This window comes from Osmerus mordax, chromosome 14 (assembly GCF_038355195.1).
Source record: "Osmerus mordax isolate fOsmMor3 chromosome 14, fOsmMor3.pri, whole genome shotgun sequence".
In the NCBI taxonomy this organism is placed as follows: Eukaryota; Metazoa; Chordata; class Actinopteri; order Osmeriformes; family Osmeridae; genus Osmerus; species Osmerus mordax.
Genome location: NC_090063.1, coordinates 11,075,634 through 11,098,326, shown reverse-complemented (window position 1 = coordinate 11,098,326; position 22,693 = coordinate 11,075,634). Strand labels below are relative to the sequence as shown.

At 43.4% G+C, this 22,693-nt stretch overlaps 1 protein-coding gene and 2 pseudogenes across 1 annotated transcript; all 3 read right to left on the bottom strand.

The window, feature by feature from the left end:
* Window positions 1–14,177: 14,177 nt before the first annotated feature.
* Window positions 14,178–14,845, bottom strand: LOC136956414 (uncharacterized; annotated as a pseudogene).
* A 1,822-nt stretch (window positions 14,846–16,667) lies between these two features.
* LOC136956412 (C-X-C chemokine receptor type 2-like) lies at window positions 16,668–17,498 on the bottom strand (annotated as a pseudogene).
* A 1,157-nt stretch (window positions 17,499–18,655) lies between these two features.
* Window positions 18,656–19,501, bottom strand: LOC136956042 (proteinase-activated receptor 1-like). The gene has a single exon (XM_067249851.1). The coding sequence runs from the start codon at window positions 19,499–19,501 to the stop codon at window positions 18,656–18,658; it is 846 nt and encodes a 281-aa protein (XP_067105952.1).
* Window positions 19,502–22,693: the final 3,192 nt, after the last annotated feature.

Here is a 22,693-nt window from a genome sequence, read left to right as displayed (position 1 = left end):
TCATATTTGTTTGATTTAGTATTTCGCTCATTGTGTGTAAAAATTATATTTGCGATTGGTCACATGGAAACACTGACCCATTTCTTCATCGCTAGATTGGGAAAACCTGGGTTGACTTAACAAGTCCATAACCTCCTTTGTGACACCGCTTTTGTGTGATTCAGGCTGTTAGGCTTAGTGAAGCCAGCTAATGAAAGCCTATCTTGGGCATGTTGAACTTGCTTCGTAGTAAAGGCCTCTGGTCACACCCAGAGGCATTGGTAAACAAACCAAAAGATAACACCTACCGACAGTACACTACGCCCACATTCATCTCTCTTAGGTTAGTGTGGGTTTATAAGGTTAGTATAAGTTATTATGTGTATTAGAGGTTTAGTATACTGTATTGTATATTGTATATTATTTTGTATATTTAAGAGGTTTATTATATTTTAGCTCATCATTGATGTAATCTATGTTCTGAGTACTTATATGTTATGTTATACCAGGTTGCTTTGCGTTGTCTTGTCCCAAGAATTTCAGTTCCCAGTCTGACCTTGTGCTGTTCTGTGCATCTGACAATGAAAGACTTGAACTGCATGTATTGTCATACATGTTTTCATTTCGACTGTATTCAACCACTCACAACTGTTAGTGTGTCAGCGCTGAACTCCGCACGCCCTCCCTGGAGTTCTGGACTTATTGAGGAGTGCTGGATTGTATCAGCTAGTCGGGCCTGGGCCCAGATACAGATCGAGGCTTGATAGTTTGATTAAACTGTAGCCGGCCAGGGCTCTGTCACCTACATGGGGGCCTGTCTTAAATCAGGGCCAGGGCCCAGATTGGGTATTGACTTGTTGTGAGAAGACTCCATCCATCACGCTGAGAAACGATAGGGACCCGCCCCATCTCTCCGCTCAAGGTGACGTTAGGTTATGTTTATCACGCAGATGGGGGGCGTCGTGGGAGTGCACACACGCGCGGATATATCGACACACACGTGCACGTTCTAACTTGAATTGTATGAAAGAGGTGTATGTAGGTCTGGCCCACGGACAGGAGGCCTCACGTTCGAACGAGTGGACTTGATATGCGCACGGACACACACACACACGCTCGCACACACACACACCTACTGCGGAGGTCTTGAGAAGTGTCTTTTGACTGTGTGCCTAATGATAATAAATGAGGCATCATGTCCATGGATTGAAGCACTAAGTCATCCGCTTCATCGACAGGAGGAAGACTAGAGGACCCAAGGTCACCTCCCTGTCACCATTACTCTCCCTAATGAGAGATCTCAAACACACAAACACAGACACACACACACACTCATACACTTAAGATAACCAGCAAAAAGAGATGTGTTTGCTGATGCCCTACTAACCTATTACTACCAAACAAGTATAGACATACCAGTCTAGTAGTAATAGTCTAGTGGCAGTCTGGAGAGACCAATGTGGCCCATATACTGTAAATGTCCCGCCCCCTCACATACGCACACACACACACACACACACACACACACACAAACACACACACGTGTATAGCTACCCTTGTGGGGACTGACAATTCAGTCACATTCAAATCCTGTTTTCCCTAACACCTAACCCTACATGTAACCCTAGCCCCAACCTTATCCCTAAAACCTAACTGAGCTCTTAAACTTTCCAATCGTTAATGTAATTCTAACCCAAACACACATACTAATCCTAACCCTAAACCCCTTAAAGACCCTAGAAATAGCACTTGAACATGTGAGGGCCAAGAAAATGTCCACACAATTTTTTTTCAGACTTCTGGTCCCCACAAGAATAGCTTAACAAGTCCACACCATACTCACACACACACACACACACACACACACACACACACACACATACACACACACACTCCAAGCACACACACAAACTGGGAATTGGAAATACAAAAAAGAAGAGACTATCTGAAGATGACCACTCAGAAATATTTGATTCCTGTCATGTACTCGAGTATTAACCTTCTCCCAGACATAGGAAACCTCACACCTCACACAATGGAGAGGTCGGACCACTTACAGTACATTAGAGCACTCTCTTCACACATGTATGTATACCACACACACACACACATACACACACACACACACACACACACACACATACACACACACACACACACACACACACACACAGATTAGAGGACAAGTTTAGACCAGAGCTGTAAAAAACTAATTTACACCACATTCAAATGCATCTCAATTAAGCAGAAACACATACAGGTGCCAAGGGAGGAGAGAGGTATGTGAGAGAAAGAGGGGGAGGGAGAGTGTGAACGAGGAAACGAGAGAGAGAGTGTTGAGAGCCAGAGAAAGATAGAGAAGTAAGGTTTGGGTTTCCTCATCTTCTCCTGGAAAACATTTCATTTAGAGATGAATCCGATTCTGGAGGTGCGTTCAAGCGCTGCCAACTCCTAACTAACTTCAACCTCGTTATCTCAGTCTCTCTCTCGGGAAGCCACCAGGGCTGTCCCGGATTCAATAATGTGTGTGTGTGTGTTTGAGTATGTGTGTGTGAGTGCACCTGTATATGCGTGCTTAGTTTTGGAATCTGTGCGTGTTTGTGGGTGTGTGCGTGCGTGCGTGACTGTGTATGTGTGTTTATGCGAGCCACTGTGTATCATATGTACAGTATGTAGGTAAATGCTGTGTGCTTAAATGTGCATATGGGTGTTTACATATAGTGTGTGTGTGTGTGCAGGAGTGTGTGTGGAGCACATGTGCGCAGTTGTGCATTTTTAGAAAGCACAAATAACAACTCGAGAAAACCAACCCAATCTGTCACAGTGAAGACATTGTCTTCCATTAGCATTTCTTGCATGCTGCCATCATCTCACAGAGTGCGCCATGTGTTGAGAGTGTGATAATGCCAGTCACACGGTTCTGCCATGAACGCTGTCATTCTGTCAGATGAGAAACAGCCATGGACTCCAACATTCTGTCTCTGGGATTCCGCAGACATGTTTGTGACGTCATCATTCTACGACTCCGTCCCGTCGATCTTTTGGGCATCACAGTCATCATCGATGTAAGCCTCATCACTGTCACTGTCAAGACTTGTCACTTGAATGAGAGCTGTCAATCGTCTGATATCAACCAATGGGAGCTCTTTGAAGTGTGGAAAGCACACCCTCCTTGGGTGAATGTCGGTGAAAGTTCTTGATGACCCCAAAGAAACATAATAGATACTTGGAACACTGATCGAAAGGATCACCAACCACATGCAGTCTCATCTGGAAATCAGTCAAACTTGTTTTGTGTAAAACTTTTATATAGAAACATTTGAGAAGTAGTGTGTGCTGGCCAGTCATCTTAGTTATAATGCTTTTGGCCTGTTCCAGCCAAGCTGAAATAAGATGCATTGACAGCCATGTCAAACGCTGCCTATCAGGACTGGTCTGAAGGGAAAATATATAAATATAAGCTCACAAAACTGCTTACAGGGTATTCTTCCCTGTCCGCCTGCTTTGAGTTAGCATAATCTGCCCTTCTCTGTCTCTTTTTCTGGTCTTCTTTAACACACACTCTCTCGCTTTCTCTCCCCTCTTTTTCTCGCGTACCCATACTAGGCCTACATTTATGCACGTGCACGCACGTCCGTACAATCCAGTGCAACGCTTTAATTGCTCCGATTACAAGACAATAAAACATCAGCAAACTATTCACAAAAGCTCTATAAACAATCGCCCGTGTCTATTATGTTCCTATAAAACCCTCCGACCGTCCTCAACTATCCTACGTATTGTCAGCTCAACGACAGACACACGAATATTCATTAACTCAAATAGGGACCATTAAGACAAAGGGCAATGTTACAGCGACTGGCAGTGAAGACGAGTGGGAGGTGAGATGGATACCAAAGATGAGTGCGTGTGTGGGGGGAAAGTAACATTTTATCGTTGTGAAAGAGCTATAATACAGACACGCTTAATTGCCAAACAAACAATAAAGCGGAAAATTACCAATTCTGGCCCGAGGCTTGTGGGTTATTATACCGCAGGTCTCAGAGAAGATCATTTTAGTGACATCCTTCTCGAAATAGTTAGGGTACTTCAGTGATTGAACTATAAATGAACTGCAGAGCAAATGCATCCACTGTACAGATATAGGCTCAAGATTAGGAGGAAAACGAGGGTCCCTAATGCACTCACCCACCGCTTCATTCTTCCCACTCACACACTCTTCGTTCACCTCATCCCCCTTAAGACGCTCTCTCCTTACCGTCTCTCGGACTGGTTTTCGTTCATTACCTTATACATTTTTTTTTTGTACTGAGTACTTTGTTTCCCAAAATGTTTTCTAAATGGAAATTATTTATTGATCGATAGGGTATTATTATTAGTATACAAACATTCAATGGAACAGAGTCTCGCTTTTCTCGCGCACGTCGGGCTTGTGAACAGTCTCATTTTAGGCGTATTTTCAGGAATTCAGGTGTGCTTACAGTATAATGGTCATTCCAAATGATCAATGCATACATGGCAGATACAAGATCAAGTTGGACAAGACTGACCACTGATGGATCAAAAAATAATAATAGCTACCTCAGTGTTTTATACATATCAAACTCTCAATGATAACTTGATAACATGATATAGAAAACTTACCAAAATATCCGTCTTAATTTTCGGTGTATGGAGAATCCCAAGGAGTTTCCTTATCTTTCTTCACCCAAGTTAGAAACAGCGATACGATCCTTCACTCCCGAGAGCCCAACTGAACTGAAAGAGAAGGCAGACCACATATAAGGCTCACAGATGAAGCTATCGAGATCAGGACCAGAAAGTGAATTCCTAAATTGCATCAACTTATTGGCTGAATTTCTCTCAAGCGTGCAGCTGCGGATACCTACGGTGTTATCGAGAAGACTGGAGACGAGGTGAACGCGTGAAAGGGCAAAGAAACAGCAAGAATGCGAGTCTCTCGAGCGGCTGTAAAATTTGACTGCAAACTGATGCTGATGATGCGAGCGGAGATAAGATAGCCTACTGTACTGGAGAGAAATAGAGAGGGAGTGGGGCACGAGAAAAGAGAGAGAGAGAGAGATAGATGTCTCTCGATCTAACCCTAACCCATATCTAGATATATATGTAAAATACGATTTAGATAGAGATACGCAAGTACCCTACACGTACATGTGGTTTATACATTTTCTTTGATGTTTCGGTTTGAATCAAGAGAAAGAAGACCCGTGAATTTTGGCCAGATCCACAACATTAGCTCCAGGTGTTGAGCTCGTGATTGCTCAGAGCAGGTGTGAGTTAGGTTATTGAATTATGCGTTTAAGGCCATTTAGTCTTGCCTGCGTGTCGGGAAAAAGAAGTTAACAACGTAACAATCACTAATCACGCATTAAAATAGCATTAAATAACTTTTTGGTTCTAAATCCTTTGGTGGAATCCTTAACACAGCCACAGATCTACACCGTTCAATATTGTAAACCACAACCATCTGGATAATCATACCCTTTTGCTATTTGCCATGCATATCCCTCATATTCAGAGCATGTAAATATATCTGACTGACTTTGAAAGCTGCACATTAGGCCCACAGGTAGGACAGAGTGAATGAGGAAGTGACAGAAAGATGGAGAAGAGGCGTGTGGAGGAGAGGGAGAAGTAAGATCAGTGTCAGTCTTCTGTTCAGACCCGGGGACTGGGAGAAGAGGAGAAAGGAGTGCTGAATCCTTTCTTTTTGTGATATCCCTTTCCTGAGTCATCACTTCATCCGTCCACCTACCCCCCACCTCTCTCTCTCTCTCTCTCTCTCCCTTTCTCTCCGTCCGTCTCATTCTTTTCCCGTCTCCCTTTCTCCCTCTCCCTTTCTCTTTCTCTCACCTCCCTCCCTCTCTCTCTTTTGCTCTCTCTCTCTCTTTCTCCCTCCAGGAGAGCCTCTTCTGTTTGTTCCAACGCTCAAACTGATGTCTGCAGTATCCACTTCTCTATTTGCAGAACATGTGGGAAGATGAGTGTGCATGTGTTTGGTGTGTTTGTATATACTGTAGGTGTGTTTGGGTGAGTGTTTGTGTGTTAGTGAGAGAGGGGGACAAAGGAAACCAGTAGAGAAATAGAGACTGACGCAGGAAGAGAGAGATAGAGGGTGAATGTACCACTGTTTGAAGGTAAACTTGTGTGTCTGTGTGTGTAGTTGACACACACAGATCTGTATCTGTAATTGGACACAAACATATGCCATAATTGAAAAAAGTCACTTCCTAAAGTCAATTGATCAATAACTCATCTTTAAATCATTCATGGTATTATTTCAAAGGGCAAACTGACAAGAAGGTCAAACAGGAAGTGTAAAGAGAGAAACAGTTCTTATCAATAGATGTTCACAAAGGTGATTTATAGAACAATTCTAACTAGAACTTTCCCTAAGTGTTTCGAGACCAAAGTAAAAATAATGGAAACAAATTTGAAAGTACACTCCAGAGGTGTGATGTCACAGCCCAGTCATGCAGTACACCTCACCAAGCGAACTGAGGTGATCAAATGGTGAGCGCCCAGCTCCCACCGGAGAGGCACCACGGGCCACATGTTGCTGGCAGTCCCAAAGTCTGTGAGTGCCTCTCTTCATCCTGGGAGCTTTATACTCCACAACATCATCCTGCCCGCTCGACAAACCGTGAATGAAGCAAGCTGTCAACACACTGTACTGTACAGAGGTCAGGAGGCGTTTACTGTGCTTCTCTACAGCCGATCCCGTGACTTTATAAGCATTCAGTTGTACGACTAAAGGCAGGGCTGCATAATCCTAGCACACTGTACCACCTGGCACTGCGCCACGTGTGTGTGTTTTTAGACACGTCCAACCCTCCTGCTCCTCCTCTTCCTCCTCCTCACTCTCCTCTTCTTCTTTCTTCTTCCTCTGGAAGAAAGAGAACACAACCAAGGCTCCACACACGTCTTGACGGTGATTTGCTTATGAGGTTGGCAATGATCTGAGAGTCGGTGTTTGTGTGCGTGAGAGCTTGGGTGTTCATGTTTGCAGCAGGAAATTCCAAAAGTAGGCCATACAGACCACCCGGCAGTTTGAAAGCTCAGGGGTATGAAAGCTTCATGATCTAAATAAGAAAAGTGCATTTCAAACACCATTAAGAGAAAATGATAGGCCTACATAGAATACACTGTAATACACACAAACACACACACACATGCATAAACAAACACAATTTGCCTACAGCACATTATATTGTGCTCAAATAAAGACATCAAACATTTAATCACATTCATGCATGCGCAATGATATTTCTGGTCTGGCGTCATGAGTATTTACTGTGGGCACACCTAAGATCAACAACTATTTTCATATAGAGGGGAGATCTCAATGACAGGTTCAACCTGGCCAGTGTATGTGTGCGTGTGAAGCAGAGACTGATGAGCTGCAGAGCCAGACTATATTGATCCAGGTTAGAGAATAATGGATATGAATGGGATTAGCCCTGATTGGTTTTGAATCTGATTTCATCGACAGTGACTTGATTTGCCCTTTGCCCCCACAGTGATTTAATTTAAGGAGTATGTGTGGTGTGTTCGTGTGCGTGTACTGAAAGTATGTGTGTGCTTCGGGGAGCGAGGTCATACAGTCATCATGTTCAATTTGTCTTGACAATTCTGTGGCTTTATCCCTAAAGCCATTGCATGTGTATCCGTCGTTAAATACATCATATTTAATAATGAGATCTAAATTCTGCGTTACCCTCTTTTTTAAGCACTCGTAAGTCTAAAGGGGTTGGGGTGGAGCATTTACTGTTGGGATGATTTTTTATTTATTTTCTAATTAATGTAAAAAAACGATTAAATGATTTTAGAAAATTTTTAAGTGATGTCAGAGTTGTATGTTCTATCATGGTTTGTTGTACTCTAATGATCAATTTAAAATGTTAAGATCTACTGTGAATCTTGAGCATTTTTTTGTAAGCACAACACTTGTGCACAAGCACACTACCCTTTGCACCCCCGGTTTTAAAACATAGAATGGCCTATGGGTGGAGGGGTGATCACCCTAGGGGCTCTTTACCTGGTAGGCAGACAGACACCAGTTCTTGGGTATTCTCTATGGAGATGACCAGGGCTATCAATAAAAACATATATCAATGACCTCATATTCTTTGCACACAGGTCCTCCCCTCACTTTTATAACTCTAAACATTGATTGTTTCATTCCATTACCAACTTAGTGCCGAGACAAGATTGGCCACCCTCAGCGCCTGTTAAATGTTTTATTATTTTAGTAATAGAATGTTTGTATAAACTGTGTGATGAAAATGTTTAGTCGATGAGATATACCTTTGACCAAAGGTTAGAAGCAGTGCTAGCGCTATAGGCTCCTCGTGTTAGATCTGACTCGAGCATCGCCCAGTTCAATGGACCATAGACAAACGAATCGCTACACCTGTGGTGTTTTACAACGCTAGGTCGGTTTATTTGCAAAGCAGTGGACCTGTTTGCTTATGCGATGTGAGAGGAAGGAAGAGAGGAGAGAATTAACAGATTAAAGGGAGAGAAAAGAAATAAAGAGAATTAGGTGTGGAAGGTTAGACTTGTCTGCGTCCTTAGATGTGTTGATCTAACTCTGAGAGGACTTTGTGATCTCGCTCTTTCCCACGTTAAGAGTTTGTGTGTGTGTGTTTGTGCGTGTGGAAGGTGGGGTGGGGATGTAGAAAGGGATAAGAAAAGAAGGAGATGTGAGAAAGAGGAAGGTGAAGAGATACAATTTGAGAGAAGGAAGTAGAGGGATATCAAACGAAACAGTGAGTGGGATGAGAGAGAGACAGAGACAGAGAGAAAGACGAGAGAGATGTAGAAAGAGAGAACGTGAGAGGGAGAGAGAGAGAGCTTTGAGAGGAGTGACACAGAGCTGCTCTCACCTAGTTGGAGATGAGTCACGGGACTGAGAACCGTTAATTACGCCCAGGGCTGAACCAAAACGCTGAGAACAGGAACAGCTGTCTGCAAATTTACATATCACACACTGTCTGAACAAGGGAGGGAGGGAGAGAGGATGGGAGAGAGGGAAGGATTGAGGAGGTGAAAGAGGGCGGGCTGAATGATAGAGTTAGAGGAGTTAGGGTTTAAAAAAGAGGGTGGGTTGGGTAAGAGGGGGAGGTAGGGGCAAGGGGCAGAAAAGGTAGGTTGGAGTTAAGGGGGAGAAAAAAGGGGGAAGAATGAGATAAAAAAAGTTGGTGACAAAAACAGATGGTAACAAACGGAAAGGTTAAGAGAATTGTACATACCAATGTACTGTTTATGTAATGGAAAGGTTAAGTGAATCATACATAGTCAGATATCTATGTAACTCAAAAGATAAGATACAATATTAGTTCAAATAGTGGTCTGGATTGTGATGGTGTATGGTAAAGCTAGTGCTGGGTTAAATGGACTTGCTTTGACTCTTAAAGGCAAGAGACAGCGAAATTAACATACAGCTGCCAAGAAGTTAGCCTGCAGCTGCACTTGTAGCTGCCCCCCACCCACCCCCTCCCCCACCCCAAAACAAGCAAACTGTTTTTTTGTGTGTGGAGCAAAACCCCAAACCTAAAGACTTCTTTAAATGTGTTGTCCCCTTTCACTTATACCATAACGCAAGACGCTAAATCCACAAACCTTGACATAAATTAACTAACTGAACAAAATGGCTGCTCAAAGACTTTTTGCAATAGACTAAGAACACAATATGTGTTGTTCGTTGCCTCAATCCTGAGCTCATGAGATCTATTGTAGCCTCACTCGTCGTGAAAAGAAACAAAAAAACATGCGAAACCTTTTTTTCTCTCCAATGCTCACCAGCACGCTGCCTGGTGTTAGGTGAAAGATAATTGTACTGACATTGTTCTAACTAGGCATACAGGGAATCAACTCACATTTAACTGGAATGTCATTGAGTTTCTCTGTTGTTTGATTTCAGTGTAACAACTGTAATACCATCACGTTGATACTGCACATACAATATAAAGAGATAGGATTCTAGTGATACTGTAAGTGTAGGATATTGAAGGTGTTAGCATTGATTTGATCCTCAACCAGGAATTTGTTTGGTGCAATCAACTGTGAGATGACACGAGAGAGACACAACATGTATACATGTATCTGTCCAACAACAGACTAAAGTCTCACATGCACAAGGATCAGACATGCCTGATTCCCAGGCTAGGTCGGAAAGGACTTAAAAATCCTACTGTAGGCTGCTATGCATCATATTACAGTATTGTCTCACACAGTATCTCAGGGCTATCACATTGATCTCTATGGACCAGGCTACAGTTTCAGTCACTGGCCAGGTACACTCTACCTCATCCCAATACAAAGACAGGAAGGGAGATGTCAGACACACAGTAAAATGACAAGAAAGCGACAGAAAAAAGAAACTCCACCTCTATAAATCAGAGCAGGGGATCTGACGGCCTGTGAGGGAGGGCGGCGGTGAGAGCGGTGAGAAGCGGTGAGAAGCGGTGAGAAGCGGTGAGAGCGGTGAGAAGCGGTGAGAGCGGTGAGAAGCGGTGAGAGCGGTGAGAAGCGGTGAGAAGCGGTGAGAAGCGGTGAGAAGCGGTGAGAGCGGTGAGAGCGGTGAGAGCGGTGAGAAGCGGTGAGAAGCGGTGAGAGCGGTGAGAGCGGTGAGAAGCGGTGAGAGCGGTGAGAAGCGGTGAGAAGCGGTGAGAAGCGGTGAGAAGCGGTGAGAAGCGGTGAGAAGCGGTGAGAGCGGTGAGAGCGGTGAGAAGCGGTGAGAAGCGGTGAGAGCGGTGAGAAGCGGTGAGAGCGGTGAGAAGCGGTGAGAAGCGGTGAGAGCGGTGAGAAGCGGTGAGAAGCGGTGAGAAGCGGTGAGAGCGGTGAGAAGCGGTGAGAAGCGGTGAGAAGCGGTGAGAGCGGTGAGAAGCGGTGAGAAGCGGTGAGAAGCGGTGAGAAGCGGTGACGCGGTGCCTAATTTATCGCACCCCCCCGAGTTTTATTTGTCGTGAACTCCATTTTGAGTCTGAACAGCCATCATGGGGTACGTCATAGCTAGGACCGTGAGATAAACACAAACGAGGCCGCCAGGGTGACCACAAGGGCCAGTGTTATTCCCTGCAGGTGGCTGGGGGGGTGCAGAGTGGGGGAGCCTGAGTGGGTGGGGAGGGGCAAAATAAGAGGCATGTATTTATCTTATTGTGTATTGTTTATGTACTGTATATATTATTTAACTAAACATACAATTTAACTTACACATTTTATTTACAAATCTATAGGGTTTACAAGAAATGTGTGACATTGTACAGAAGTATAGTATAGTGACACAGCACACAAGTGTGGATTCAGTTTGAAGATCATGACAAAAAAAAAATGATGACGCAAAAATTTGCGTCATCAGCTGACATGAGTGAACAGGCACAGTCATTATGAAAATCAAGTGTGATGTGGAGTGGCTCTAATACTCCAATCCAGCCAGCCACATTAACACAGCAGGTCAAACAGGTGCCGACGCTTTCTTGGTTCCTTAATGAACAACAATCAGCAATAATCAAACATTTTACAGATCAAACATCTACGTAAAGAACATCAACAATACCAATTTATTGTTAATTACATTAGGATTAATGCTCTGGGGAAAAAAAGAACCTGTGCAGCTATGAAATCTAAAAAGCTGGTAGTAGGAAACAGTAAATGTGAAATGTTTACAGTGAATCTAGGATGCTTCTATATCCATTGACCATCAACTGTCATTTAAGCTATCGAATGCCAGAACATTTAAGATCAATTAGACTTCCCCTCTTTGTCTCAGCATCCCCTGATGCAGGGAAGTTTCCCAGCTCGGTGGATGAAAACTAATGGCTGAACAAACCCAATGGGCACAAGCATTACAATGTAGATCGAGGTGGCAATAGAGAGCTGACTTCTGCTTAAAAAACTGTGAAAGACTAAGAGTAACATCAGTGGTAAGTAGTTGGCAGCCATGACCACAGTGATGAGCAGAACTACTCGAAACGCCCTCAACTTTGTGTTTGCCATTTCTCCATTCCTGTCCCCCTCCCCTGGTCTGGTCTGCCTCAGTGCTCTCAGGATCAGAACAGAACAGATAAGCTGGATGGAAAACACAACACCTATGTAGCACAGGTGCAAATACAGGACATGAGCAAGAAGATCGAGTGAAAAGATTCCAAAAGAGAATCCAAACACCCCCACCCAGGTCACGCCGGAGCAGAGCACCTTGTACCTCAGTGGTTTATACCTGAGAAAAACTACAGGATGGACCACCGCCAAGAAGCGCTCCACACAGATGCAACACTGGAACATGGGCCGACTAACACCGAGCAAAACACTGTTAAACATAACGATATTCATAAAATGCACGTTTGCAAGGTATATTATTACATTGAAAATGCTAGCTACACAAGACAATGCCTCTGTGATAACTAAATTGACCAGGAAAATCTCTGAAGAGGCCACAGACTTCCCAGCTCCCATCACTATCAGCCACAGGATGTAGACATTGGTGGGGAGGCCAATGACAAGGTTGACAACACTGCCGACAAAGGTCACTAAAATACTTTCAGATTCTGAAAATAGCTCAAAGAAATTAGGCAAGTCATTCTGTGTTGAAGTGTTCATGTCTTCACAAAGAGTCTTCACAAGTCTTAGTTTATCAGGAATCCAATATTTTGAAGGGTTACCTAATGCTGTGGAGGCAGATAAAATATAATCCTTGAATCTTTGATTACACTGATTAGCATTGAAGCAAGACTACAACTATTTAATAACTTTTACAGAATTTAAGGAGTCTATGTAGCACAAGGTATTCAGAAATGTCTTACCAGGATTAGAAGTGCTGTCTTGTCGTTCACAAAGTGGTAAGTGTTGTGTCTGAAGACCCATACTGTAGCTCAAAAGTTGTTGTGGGGTTGCGTGAGGGAGGGAGCAAGATAGCAGATAGAACAGTATGGTATAGAATGGACATGTTATTCCCTGCCATTCAGAATACAGGACAGTGTCAAGTCTGTACATTACATTTCTATACACATCCAGAAAGCTTACTCCTGAATAATACAGTGCACCCTGTAACACCTGCATACTGTGTCGTTTCTATCCAAAAACAACATGGGAAATTGTCCAGAACCGATTTGCAAACGATTTAACATGACAGATGGCCATTTGCTTTACTTTCCAGGAAGATACAGTGCTGAACAAGGGGATAGATAGAAATATGGGGAAATTGAATAGTCTAAAGCGCGATAGGGGATACACAAACTATGGAGTTAAAACGAGTTACTGTGAACAAATAAGAGTGATTTAAGCAGTCCTTCTCGGCCTACATGCAGAACACGCCCCAACATGGATAAAAATATTGTGCAGTTCCTGGAAGTGAGGGTTCAAATCTATTATTGGGATGGATTCTGACGATAGGTATAACATGGATGCCTTACTAACCTCTTCACAGACCTGTAGTACATAGTACACCTGTAGTGTGACCACCTGCTTGCCCCAACCTGAAATAACCCTGTTTACATTTACATTTATTCATTTAGCAGACGCTTTTATCCAAAGCGACTTCCAAGAGAGAGCTTTACAAAGTGCATAGGTCACTGATCATAACAACAAGATAGCCACAAAACATTGCGAGTAGCCAAAACATGAAGCACACATTGTGAACAACCAAAGTAAGTGCCAAAGGGAAGAACCATAAGAGCATGTAGTTAAACAAGTTACAATTAAACAACATGAACCGCTATACGTGCAAGTGTACCTGTGGAAAAAACAAGCAACAATAATAAAAACAATATATCACAGCGAGTACAAAACATTTAAATCAGTTACCACTAACCACAAGAGCAACAAGTCTCTGAGCAAGAGTCATTGTGATCCTTGAGGAAACTAACATCGGGTCAAGCGAACCATTCCTAAGTACCGTTGTACTCCTGGAACAAGTGCGTCTTGAGCCTTTTCTTGAAGGTGGAGAGACAGTCAGTGTCTCTGATGGAGGTGGGGAGTTGATTCCACCACTGGGGGGCCAGACAGGAGAAGAGCTTGTGTTGGGACCGGGCGGTCTTGAGCGGTGGGACCACCAGGCGGTTGTCTGAAGAAGACCGTAGGTGACGTGTTTAGAACATTTCATGTAGATACAAAGTCACTAAATCAAAGTTTTGGGAATGGGTATCAATCTGGCGGTAAGATGGTGGGTACATTCTGATTCAAGCTTCTTTGATACAGGCCAGTTTCCCAGCTCTGTGGAGGTAGAGGAAAGGCTGGACAAACCCAGTGACTACGGCAGCAGTATAGCACATATAGGCAGCCAAAAAGAACTGGCTGAAGCTGAGGTGATCTAGACAGAGGATGGTCACAATCAATGGGAGATAATTTACCAACATGGAGACTAGGATCACTAGAATGATCTTAAAAGCTTTCCTCAGAGGGTCTGTTGCCTCCCGGTTTCTCTCCCCATTTCCAGGCTTTGGTCGCTTTAGAGCTCGCAGGACAGCAATGGAACAGAAAATGTTCACAGACAATAGAAACAGATACATCTCCACGTAAAAGTATTTGGCCACCCTCATAAAGCTCACAAATATGGAGGTCACGCAGGACCCCAGCAGCCAGACCAGGCCCGTGCAGATCAGCTGCTATCTTAGGGGTCTGTACTTCAGGTAGATCACAGGGTGGACTACCGCCAGATATCGCTCCACTCTGAAGCCACGAGTCCTTCTGCTCCAGTCAGGATCAAACACACCACACAGACGTTGGTGGGGAGGCCCAGCACAAGGTTGACTATGGTGGTCGCTGTGTGAAATGGCACCAAGACATTGGGATTAAAGGGGAAGTTATCTTGGGGGAGAGCGGAGCTGTTCCCTAAACTGATTTTCATCCTGGCAGATGTTCTGTTGTTGTTCCCATTGTGATTATGTGTGATTACGTTCCAAGGAATCAGCATCTTTGGAAACTGATAAAAGATAAAACAGGAAAAAGAAAGCTAAAGAGAAGCTTTAAATATTATTTGGTTAGATAACATTAAAGTGTCCAAGGATTTCTGGAGGAGTGGCTAAGAATGAGTCCATACAAAGTCCATACAAATATATAAATATGCAATAGGCTGACAGTCTGCACTTTAATCTCATTGTCATAGTATTCTATCAAAAGGACTATGGTACTGGTCACCAAAATGACCAACATGTATTTTTTGTCCCATTACTTTTCCAGAAAGTCAAAATTCAAATTGATAAAATAATAATGATTAAATTGTAAAATACCTGGAAAGATGGAATGCCTTCAGCGTTTTTTTAAACTGTAGAGAGATGACCCTGTTTAGTTTAAATACCCAGGTATGTCCAGCACAAGTTTCTGTAACATAACTTTAAGAGGCAAATTCAGAGGGACACATGCATAACCAAAGTGTTCCATGTTTGATAAAGGCCAGATGACCAGTGGTTTTCCTAAACAAAACTCATGTGTTTTGGTCAAGGCTAAAACAAATATGCAACATAGTTTTACGGATATAAGGTTGTATCCTAATGAACTTTATACAGATCAAATCATCCATATGGTATTTTAAGGAACATTTTTTTAGACAAATTTGCATAAGGTTATAAGATTAAATGTGTTACAACAATAATGACAAAATAGGTTTCTCTAAAAAGCAAATTCAGGTGATCAACTATGCAAAACCAAAGTTTTGCATAGTTACCATATGTGAGACCATTGCTTTTCCTAAACAAAACACATGTGTTTTGGTCGGAACAAAGCTGCAAACTGATTGTAGGGGTAGGCCAACAAGATTGTTCTTCCTACAGGTTAGACTGGTGCAGAAACACTAAAACAGATCTAAAAATAACTGAAGAAGCTATCAGGATCAAACATGATCAGGAAATAACCATGTAAGAAACATCCTGCTTTTTATGAGTTAAACTAATCAAATTCTGCACCTGTCTACATCAAGTCTCTCCTGCAGCCTTACACCCCCAGTGGTGGAATCAACTCCCCACCTCCATCAGAGACACTGACTGTCTCTCCACCTTCAAGAAAAGGCTCAAGACGCACTTGTTCCGGGAGTACAATGGTACTTAGGAATGGTTCGCTTAACCCGATGTTAGTTTCCTCAAGGATCACAATGACTCTTGCTTAGAGACTTGTTGCTCTTGTGGTTAGTGGTAACTGATTTAAAAATGTTGTACTCGCTGTGATACATTGTTTTTATTATTGTTGCTTGTTTTTTCCACAGGTACACTTGCACGGTTCATGTTGTTTAATTGTAACTTGTTTAACTACATGCTCTTATGGTTCTTCCCTTTGGCACTTACTTTGGTTGTTCACAATGTGTGCTTCATGTTTTGGCTACACGCAATGTTTTTGTGGCTATCTTCAGAATCAGAATCAGAATGGGATTTATTCGCCATGAAAGTTTGCACAGACAAGGAATTTGCTTTGGCAGGAAGGTGCATACAATAAACATATACCTAAAATTTAAATATGTGGACTATCTATACTAAGGGTACTCTATCTATACTAAGGGTATGTTGTTGTTATGATCAGTGACCTATGCACTTTGTAAAGCTCTCTCTTGGAAGTCGCTTTGGATAAAAGCGTCTGCTAAATGAATAAATGTAAATGTAAATTCATACCAACTTAATCCTCAATGTTATATAGTGAAATTGAATGAAGCATGCAAGGAGAAGCAGTCCTTTCTCTCCCTCTCAGGGTCTCCTGATACAAAACACCTTCCCTGCCCTGTGGAGGTATAGGAGTGGCTGGACGAACCCAGTGGCCACTGAGAAGATGAAGGAAACAGAGAGACACACATAAAAGGTGGATTCATTCACGTACGACCGGAGGCATATGGTCACCAATATCGGAAGGCAGTTCACGACGAAGGACAGCAGCATGATGAGAATGATGGAGAAAGCCTTTCTCTTCATGCTGTTTGACCCGTCTCTCTCCCCGTCCCCGTCTCCTGGTCCAGGACGTTTCAGAGCTTTGAGGACAGACAGGCAGCAGAACAGCTGGACCAGAAACACAGCTAGGTACTGACCCATGTTGATGTAGTAGAACATGGCAGATAATGATAAGTACAGATAGATCCGATGACCCAAACCCAGACCGAGCCCAAGCAGACCACCTTGTACCGAAAAGGTTTGTACCTGAGGAAGACCACGGGGTAGACTACCGCAAGGTAGCGCTACACACACATACAACACTGGAACATAGGACGACTGCTGCAGATGAATCCTTTGGTTGAACGCCCTTGAGGGATAGAGAGCACCATTGAAAACATAGTAGTCCAGAAGAATGAGGATGTCAAGCAGGCAGTAGAGGCTGTCGGCCACGGCCAAGTTGAGGGCAAAGAACTCTGAAGCCATGTGGCCTTCCGCTCCAGTCAGGATGAGCTTCACCACGTAGATGTTGGTGGGAAGGCCCAGGAGGAAGTTGACGGCATAGCAGACGGAGAATATCAGCATATCCGCCTGAGGGTTTAGACTGCTGGAAGAGAAGGAGGCGTACGAGATGTTCTCTACAGAGGTGTTCATGTCTCGGATCATTAGGAAGTTGGTTTATTGGTGTTCCAGCCCTCCATCCCTTTATATCTCTTGATCCAGATACGTTGCCATGGCAATGATTACCCAAACGGAACAGGAATCCTGAGTATGCAAAAAAGATGGTCCCACAACTTGTACAGTATGAGTGGAGGAATAGAGAAGCCGTGGGATGAAGAGCTGATTCAATTACATTTGTGCCCAGCCAAGATGTACAGTGCCATTGAAGTCTTTAAATGAAAAGAGAATACATTCTTTAAAAAACATTTAATTTGATTGGTAAAAGACAGTAAATAACAATCTTCAAAAACTTGTCTCTAGTCGGTGCAAGTAAAAAGTAACAATTGCAATTGCAACTAGAGAGGGTACATTCCATTCTCCATTTGGGAGAATGGAAAATACCCCACCATAGATACCTTACCTGTGACATGGACACAAGCTTTACATGTTTAAAATGACCTGTAGTACTATGTATCCATCTAGATGTCCAGTAATCCAGTTCCACTCAAGATTATCCACAGATTTTGCAGTGTGCAGTTACATGTAGGAACTGCTTTCTTTCTTCCGAACTACTCGCTGCCAACCGTACCACTATGCAGAAGAACTCTAGTCATGGACGAGAGGCAAAGCCTCCACCCACAGTTCACAGTTTTTCACAATTGCTAAAACACTAAACACCATTCTCTGAATCAAATGCTCTGAAAAAAGACGCTAGGTGCAACGCTTTTGGTGTGACAGTTCCATCTGTTGTTGTGAATAAATAGACAGTATCAACCCTGAATAGAAGACAACCAAAATTTGTCAGATGTTTCCAGGGAAAAGAAAAACATCTTATATTCAGACCAACACCGTAACTATTAATTAATTCTTTACAAATGCTTCATAGTATGTAATTGTTTTAAAGTGTTGTTGTTAAATATGAGAGTCATATATTAAACTTTAGGAACTCACATTAAACAATCAGGATTGTTACAGACATAAATGACATTTGTTTAAGTGTCAGCATTTGTATATAAACAATAAAGTTCACCTTCTAGTCCTAGACAAGCTTTACATTAAGCTTCACACAGCTCAGCGAGCCACATTTACAACACCGCAATCTTCAGTGAGGCAGTGGAACTGCATCCAGCATGCAAGAACAAGTCATTCTTTCAAAGTCTCCTGATACAAGGCAGTTTGCCAGCCCTGTGGAGATAGATGACAGGCTGGACGAACGCAGTGACCACAAGGGTGGCAAAACAAATTGACAGAACCAGAAAAAAATCATCGGGCCTAAGGTAGGCCTGCAATGGGACAATCACCGCTATTGGAAGGCAGTTTATGACGAAGGACAGCAGCATGATGAGAATGATGGAGAAAGCCTTTCTCTTCATGCTGTTTGACCCGTCTCTCTCCCCGTCCCCGTCTCCTGGTCCAGGACGTTTCAGAGCTTTGAGGACAGACAGGCAGCAGAACAGCTGGACCAGAAACACAGCTAGGTACTGACTCATGTAATAGTAGAAGAACGTGTTGGAGAAAGACATATACAAAGCCAGGCAGCAGGACCCAATGATCCACATATACACGAATCCAGAGCAGACCATTCTGTACCTCAGGGGTTTATACTTCAGAAAGACCACTGGGTAGACCACGGCCAGAAAGCGCTCGAAACAGATGCAACACTGGAACAGGGGGCGACTAGTACAAATGAATCCAGTGGAAAACACCCTGGCATGGTAAAAGGAACCCATGAAATAATGAAGGTCCAGCAAAGCCAAGACGTTCAGCAGGCAGTAGAGGCTCTCGTTCACAGCCAGGTTGAGGGCGAAGAACTCGGAAGCCATCTTACCTGCTGGTCCGGTCAGGATCAGTTTCACCACATAGATGTTGGTGGGGAGTGCCAGGGTCAGGTTGAGGGAATAGCAGATGGTGAAGAGTAACTTGGTCACATCCATGTAGTGGTCAAGATTTCCATAAGACATGGAGATGGTTGAAATGTTCCCCGTGGAGACGTTCATCTCTCCAGCACCTTGGAATGCTGCTTGTTAGATGATCTGCTTTCAGCATTCAGGCATGAAAACAAGAGGAACCAATAAGAATAAGATCAAAACGACAAAGGCTCCCTCACAGAGATCTGTATTGCACAACGTAACATCATCATTCTTTCTTTCTTCTCTAACCATTCAATGTCATTTGAGGAATAGCAGATTGAGGGTTTACCTGTGTTGACCTGGACCTTCTCCTGTGTTTATCGTTGCTCATATTCTGCTTGAATGTCTGACTCTTATAAAAACACATGGCCAGGCCAATGTTCAGCCATGCTGAACCAGATTCCTGATTATGCAAAAGGAAATCTTGGGATTTCCATTCCAGCCTGCACGGCCGGATGTTCAAGGTACAGGATATGAAGGTCGTCCCGCTCTAACCAAAGGTGACCACAGATGAAAATCCCAAATCTCAAAATCCATGTTGTCAACTGGCCTCTTCTTTGTCATTTATCCAGTTCTGAATAAGTCCTCTTTGTTTCTTGGGTATAACAATGTTGATGCAAACACAAACTGTGATAACAGATAATGCAACCTTGCTAGATGGCTTAATATCCATGTAATCCATGATATTGTGAACATAACTGACTTGCAGACGAAATACGGAAGAACCGGAAACATACCACATGAATCGACGTGACGATACATGCCAATAGCCAACACGCAGAAACACTAGCAAAGTGTTTGCTAGTGTTTTTTTACAGCGTGATCTAATACATCACATTAGCACTGGCTAAATGTGATGTATGTATGTAATCTGTCACCAGATATTCTTCAATCATGTCCTCCCTTACCCTCAGCCCCCTTCTTCTTATCATGCCTTGTGTTTTTCTGCTCCGGCACAGGAGCAGCCTCAGCTTTCATCTCTGCACATCACAGGGCGTTTTGTTAGAAGCTGCTGTTTTTTCCCCCTATTATACATTTCATCTCTTTTCATTTGTTTTCTTTAAACTGTATATTTTCTATATTGTAAAAACAGACAGCTGCCCCGTCTTTGATTTGTAGGATGAAAGTCTTCCTGGTGTGCTCCAGCTAACTGGTTTACTTACATATGTAGGTGACGTATGTACATCACGGGCCCCCAATCAACACCTGCACATGCACACACACACACAAAAGTGCATAATGTGGAGATGCACATGCGCTGCACGCATATTTACGCACACACATTTAACAAGGAAACCAACGAGGAAGAGAAAACAGAAGATTGCTTGCTCGACTACTTTTCAGAGGGTGTTTTTCAAAGAGGGTGAGAAAGCGAGTGGAGGGGGAGAGGGAGAAATCTGTCATCTCCCTTCCTCGTGTGTGATGGAGGTATAAATAGCAAAGTCAGTTCTCTTAAAGTCAAGATGAAAACATATGCTTTGTTTTCCAGCGCGTAGCCACGGCGGGTCTTTGCAAACAGCCTGCACGGAGAGAGAAAGATCCCTGATGTTTCCTGAAGACAAGTAGAGGAGGAACAAACACAGACACTGCCTGTATACAGGAAAATGGGAGCCTCTATTTGACAGACAATGAGCCTATCTCTGGGGACTGCCAATATCGTTTTTTTTTTAAAGTAGAAATGTGATTTTATTATTTTGGTTACATTTTAATCGGGTAAATGTGGTGTAAACTATGGTGATAGACATAGTTCTATATTCTATAACCTTTGTTGAAAAACATATTGGCAATATTAAGAGTAGTCATACATTTTAAGTTAAGGTTTTTGAGGTGTTTGGGCTAGGCTGGCAAATAAGCATGCATAGCCCATGTTGTGAACATGAACTGGTGCCAGTGAGAGCAACACTGTTGATGACTATGAGGATGGCAAAGCTTATTCATGAGTTTCTTATCAGATTCCCCAAGCCTGTGTGTTGTGTAATTGTCTAATCAACATCATCTAACACATACTGTCTTTGTTCTCCTCCTAATAAATTCTGATGGGTTCAAAGGCATGGGAAACTGTGTGTGTGTGTACATGTGTATGTGTGTGTCTATCAGGGGACCAATTACATCCCTGAGTTGCACTTCAAATGAGGCTCATCGAATCAGTGCCCATCCTCGATTTTGCCTGGATGGAAATTGAGGAAAGTGAACTGCACACACACACACACACACACACACACACACACACACACACACACACACACACACCCACGCCACACCACATTCCTCTGTCGAAACTAACCCAAGCATCCACATCCACGGATGTGGTATAGTTATGTAATAGATTCTCTCTGATGCACCAGCTACTTTGTATGATAGGTGATGATGAGGCTGGCACGCCAAAAAGCCCAGCACAACACTGAACTGTCTCAACACAGTTCTTAGGCGCTCACTACCTGCTAAACATCAAACACACACGTTCCAAGACCTCACCCCCCCCGCAAAAAAAACAGACCAAGAATATAATATCACGACTAACTGGAAAATATATTTTTCCCGCTTAGACACCCCCTCCTACACGTCTAATGAGAAGGAGAAGCAGTCGTTCGGAAGACAGCTTAAGATGAAAGTTAGCCCTGGCAAGTGCACGCTATGTCAACACATGAATCCATAAACACAGCCTACCCTACCACCAGTAATCCCTGTATTCAATAATCCCAGTGAGGCTGATACAGTAATACTAATCTCCCCCTCGTTTTCCTAGGGCCAGGGCATTATTCCCAGGTAAGCCCTATTCCCATGCCATGCCCAATCCCTCTCACACACGAGATGCAGGCAAGGGGGTTCAGAAGTGTGTGTGTGGGTTGGTTGAGAGACGGTCTGTGTGTGTGCGTGTGCATGTGTGTGTGCGTGTGCATGTGTGTGTGCATGTGTGAGTGAATGTGGGGCGGGTGGGAGAGAGATAGAGAGAGTGTGTGTCTGTTTGTGCCTGCCAGCCTCACTATGAAAGCCCTAAGGCACCCTGACCCATTTCTGCCTGGGAGCAGCTCCTTTATCAGACCTGATACCAGCCACCGCACCTTGAAAGAGTTTTAGTTTGTGTTCACTGATGCAAACACACACACACACACACAAATTACTGTGTGCAAAACGTGGCTTTATCAGCGTGCAAAACCAGCCAGATAGACACACACCCTAACAGATTTGGTGTATCCACTCACAGTTGTACAAACATGATTTAACCAGAGAGAGAGAAAAAAGAGACAGACAGACAGACAGACAGACAGACAGAGAGCG

Coding starts and splice junctions, on each gene's coding strand:
- LOC136956042 (XM_067249851.1), bottom strand. CDS start 19,501: ATGAACGTCTCCACGGGGAACATTTCAACCATCTCCATGTCTTATGGA.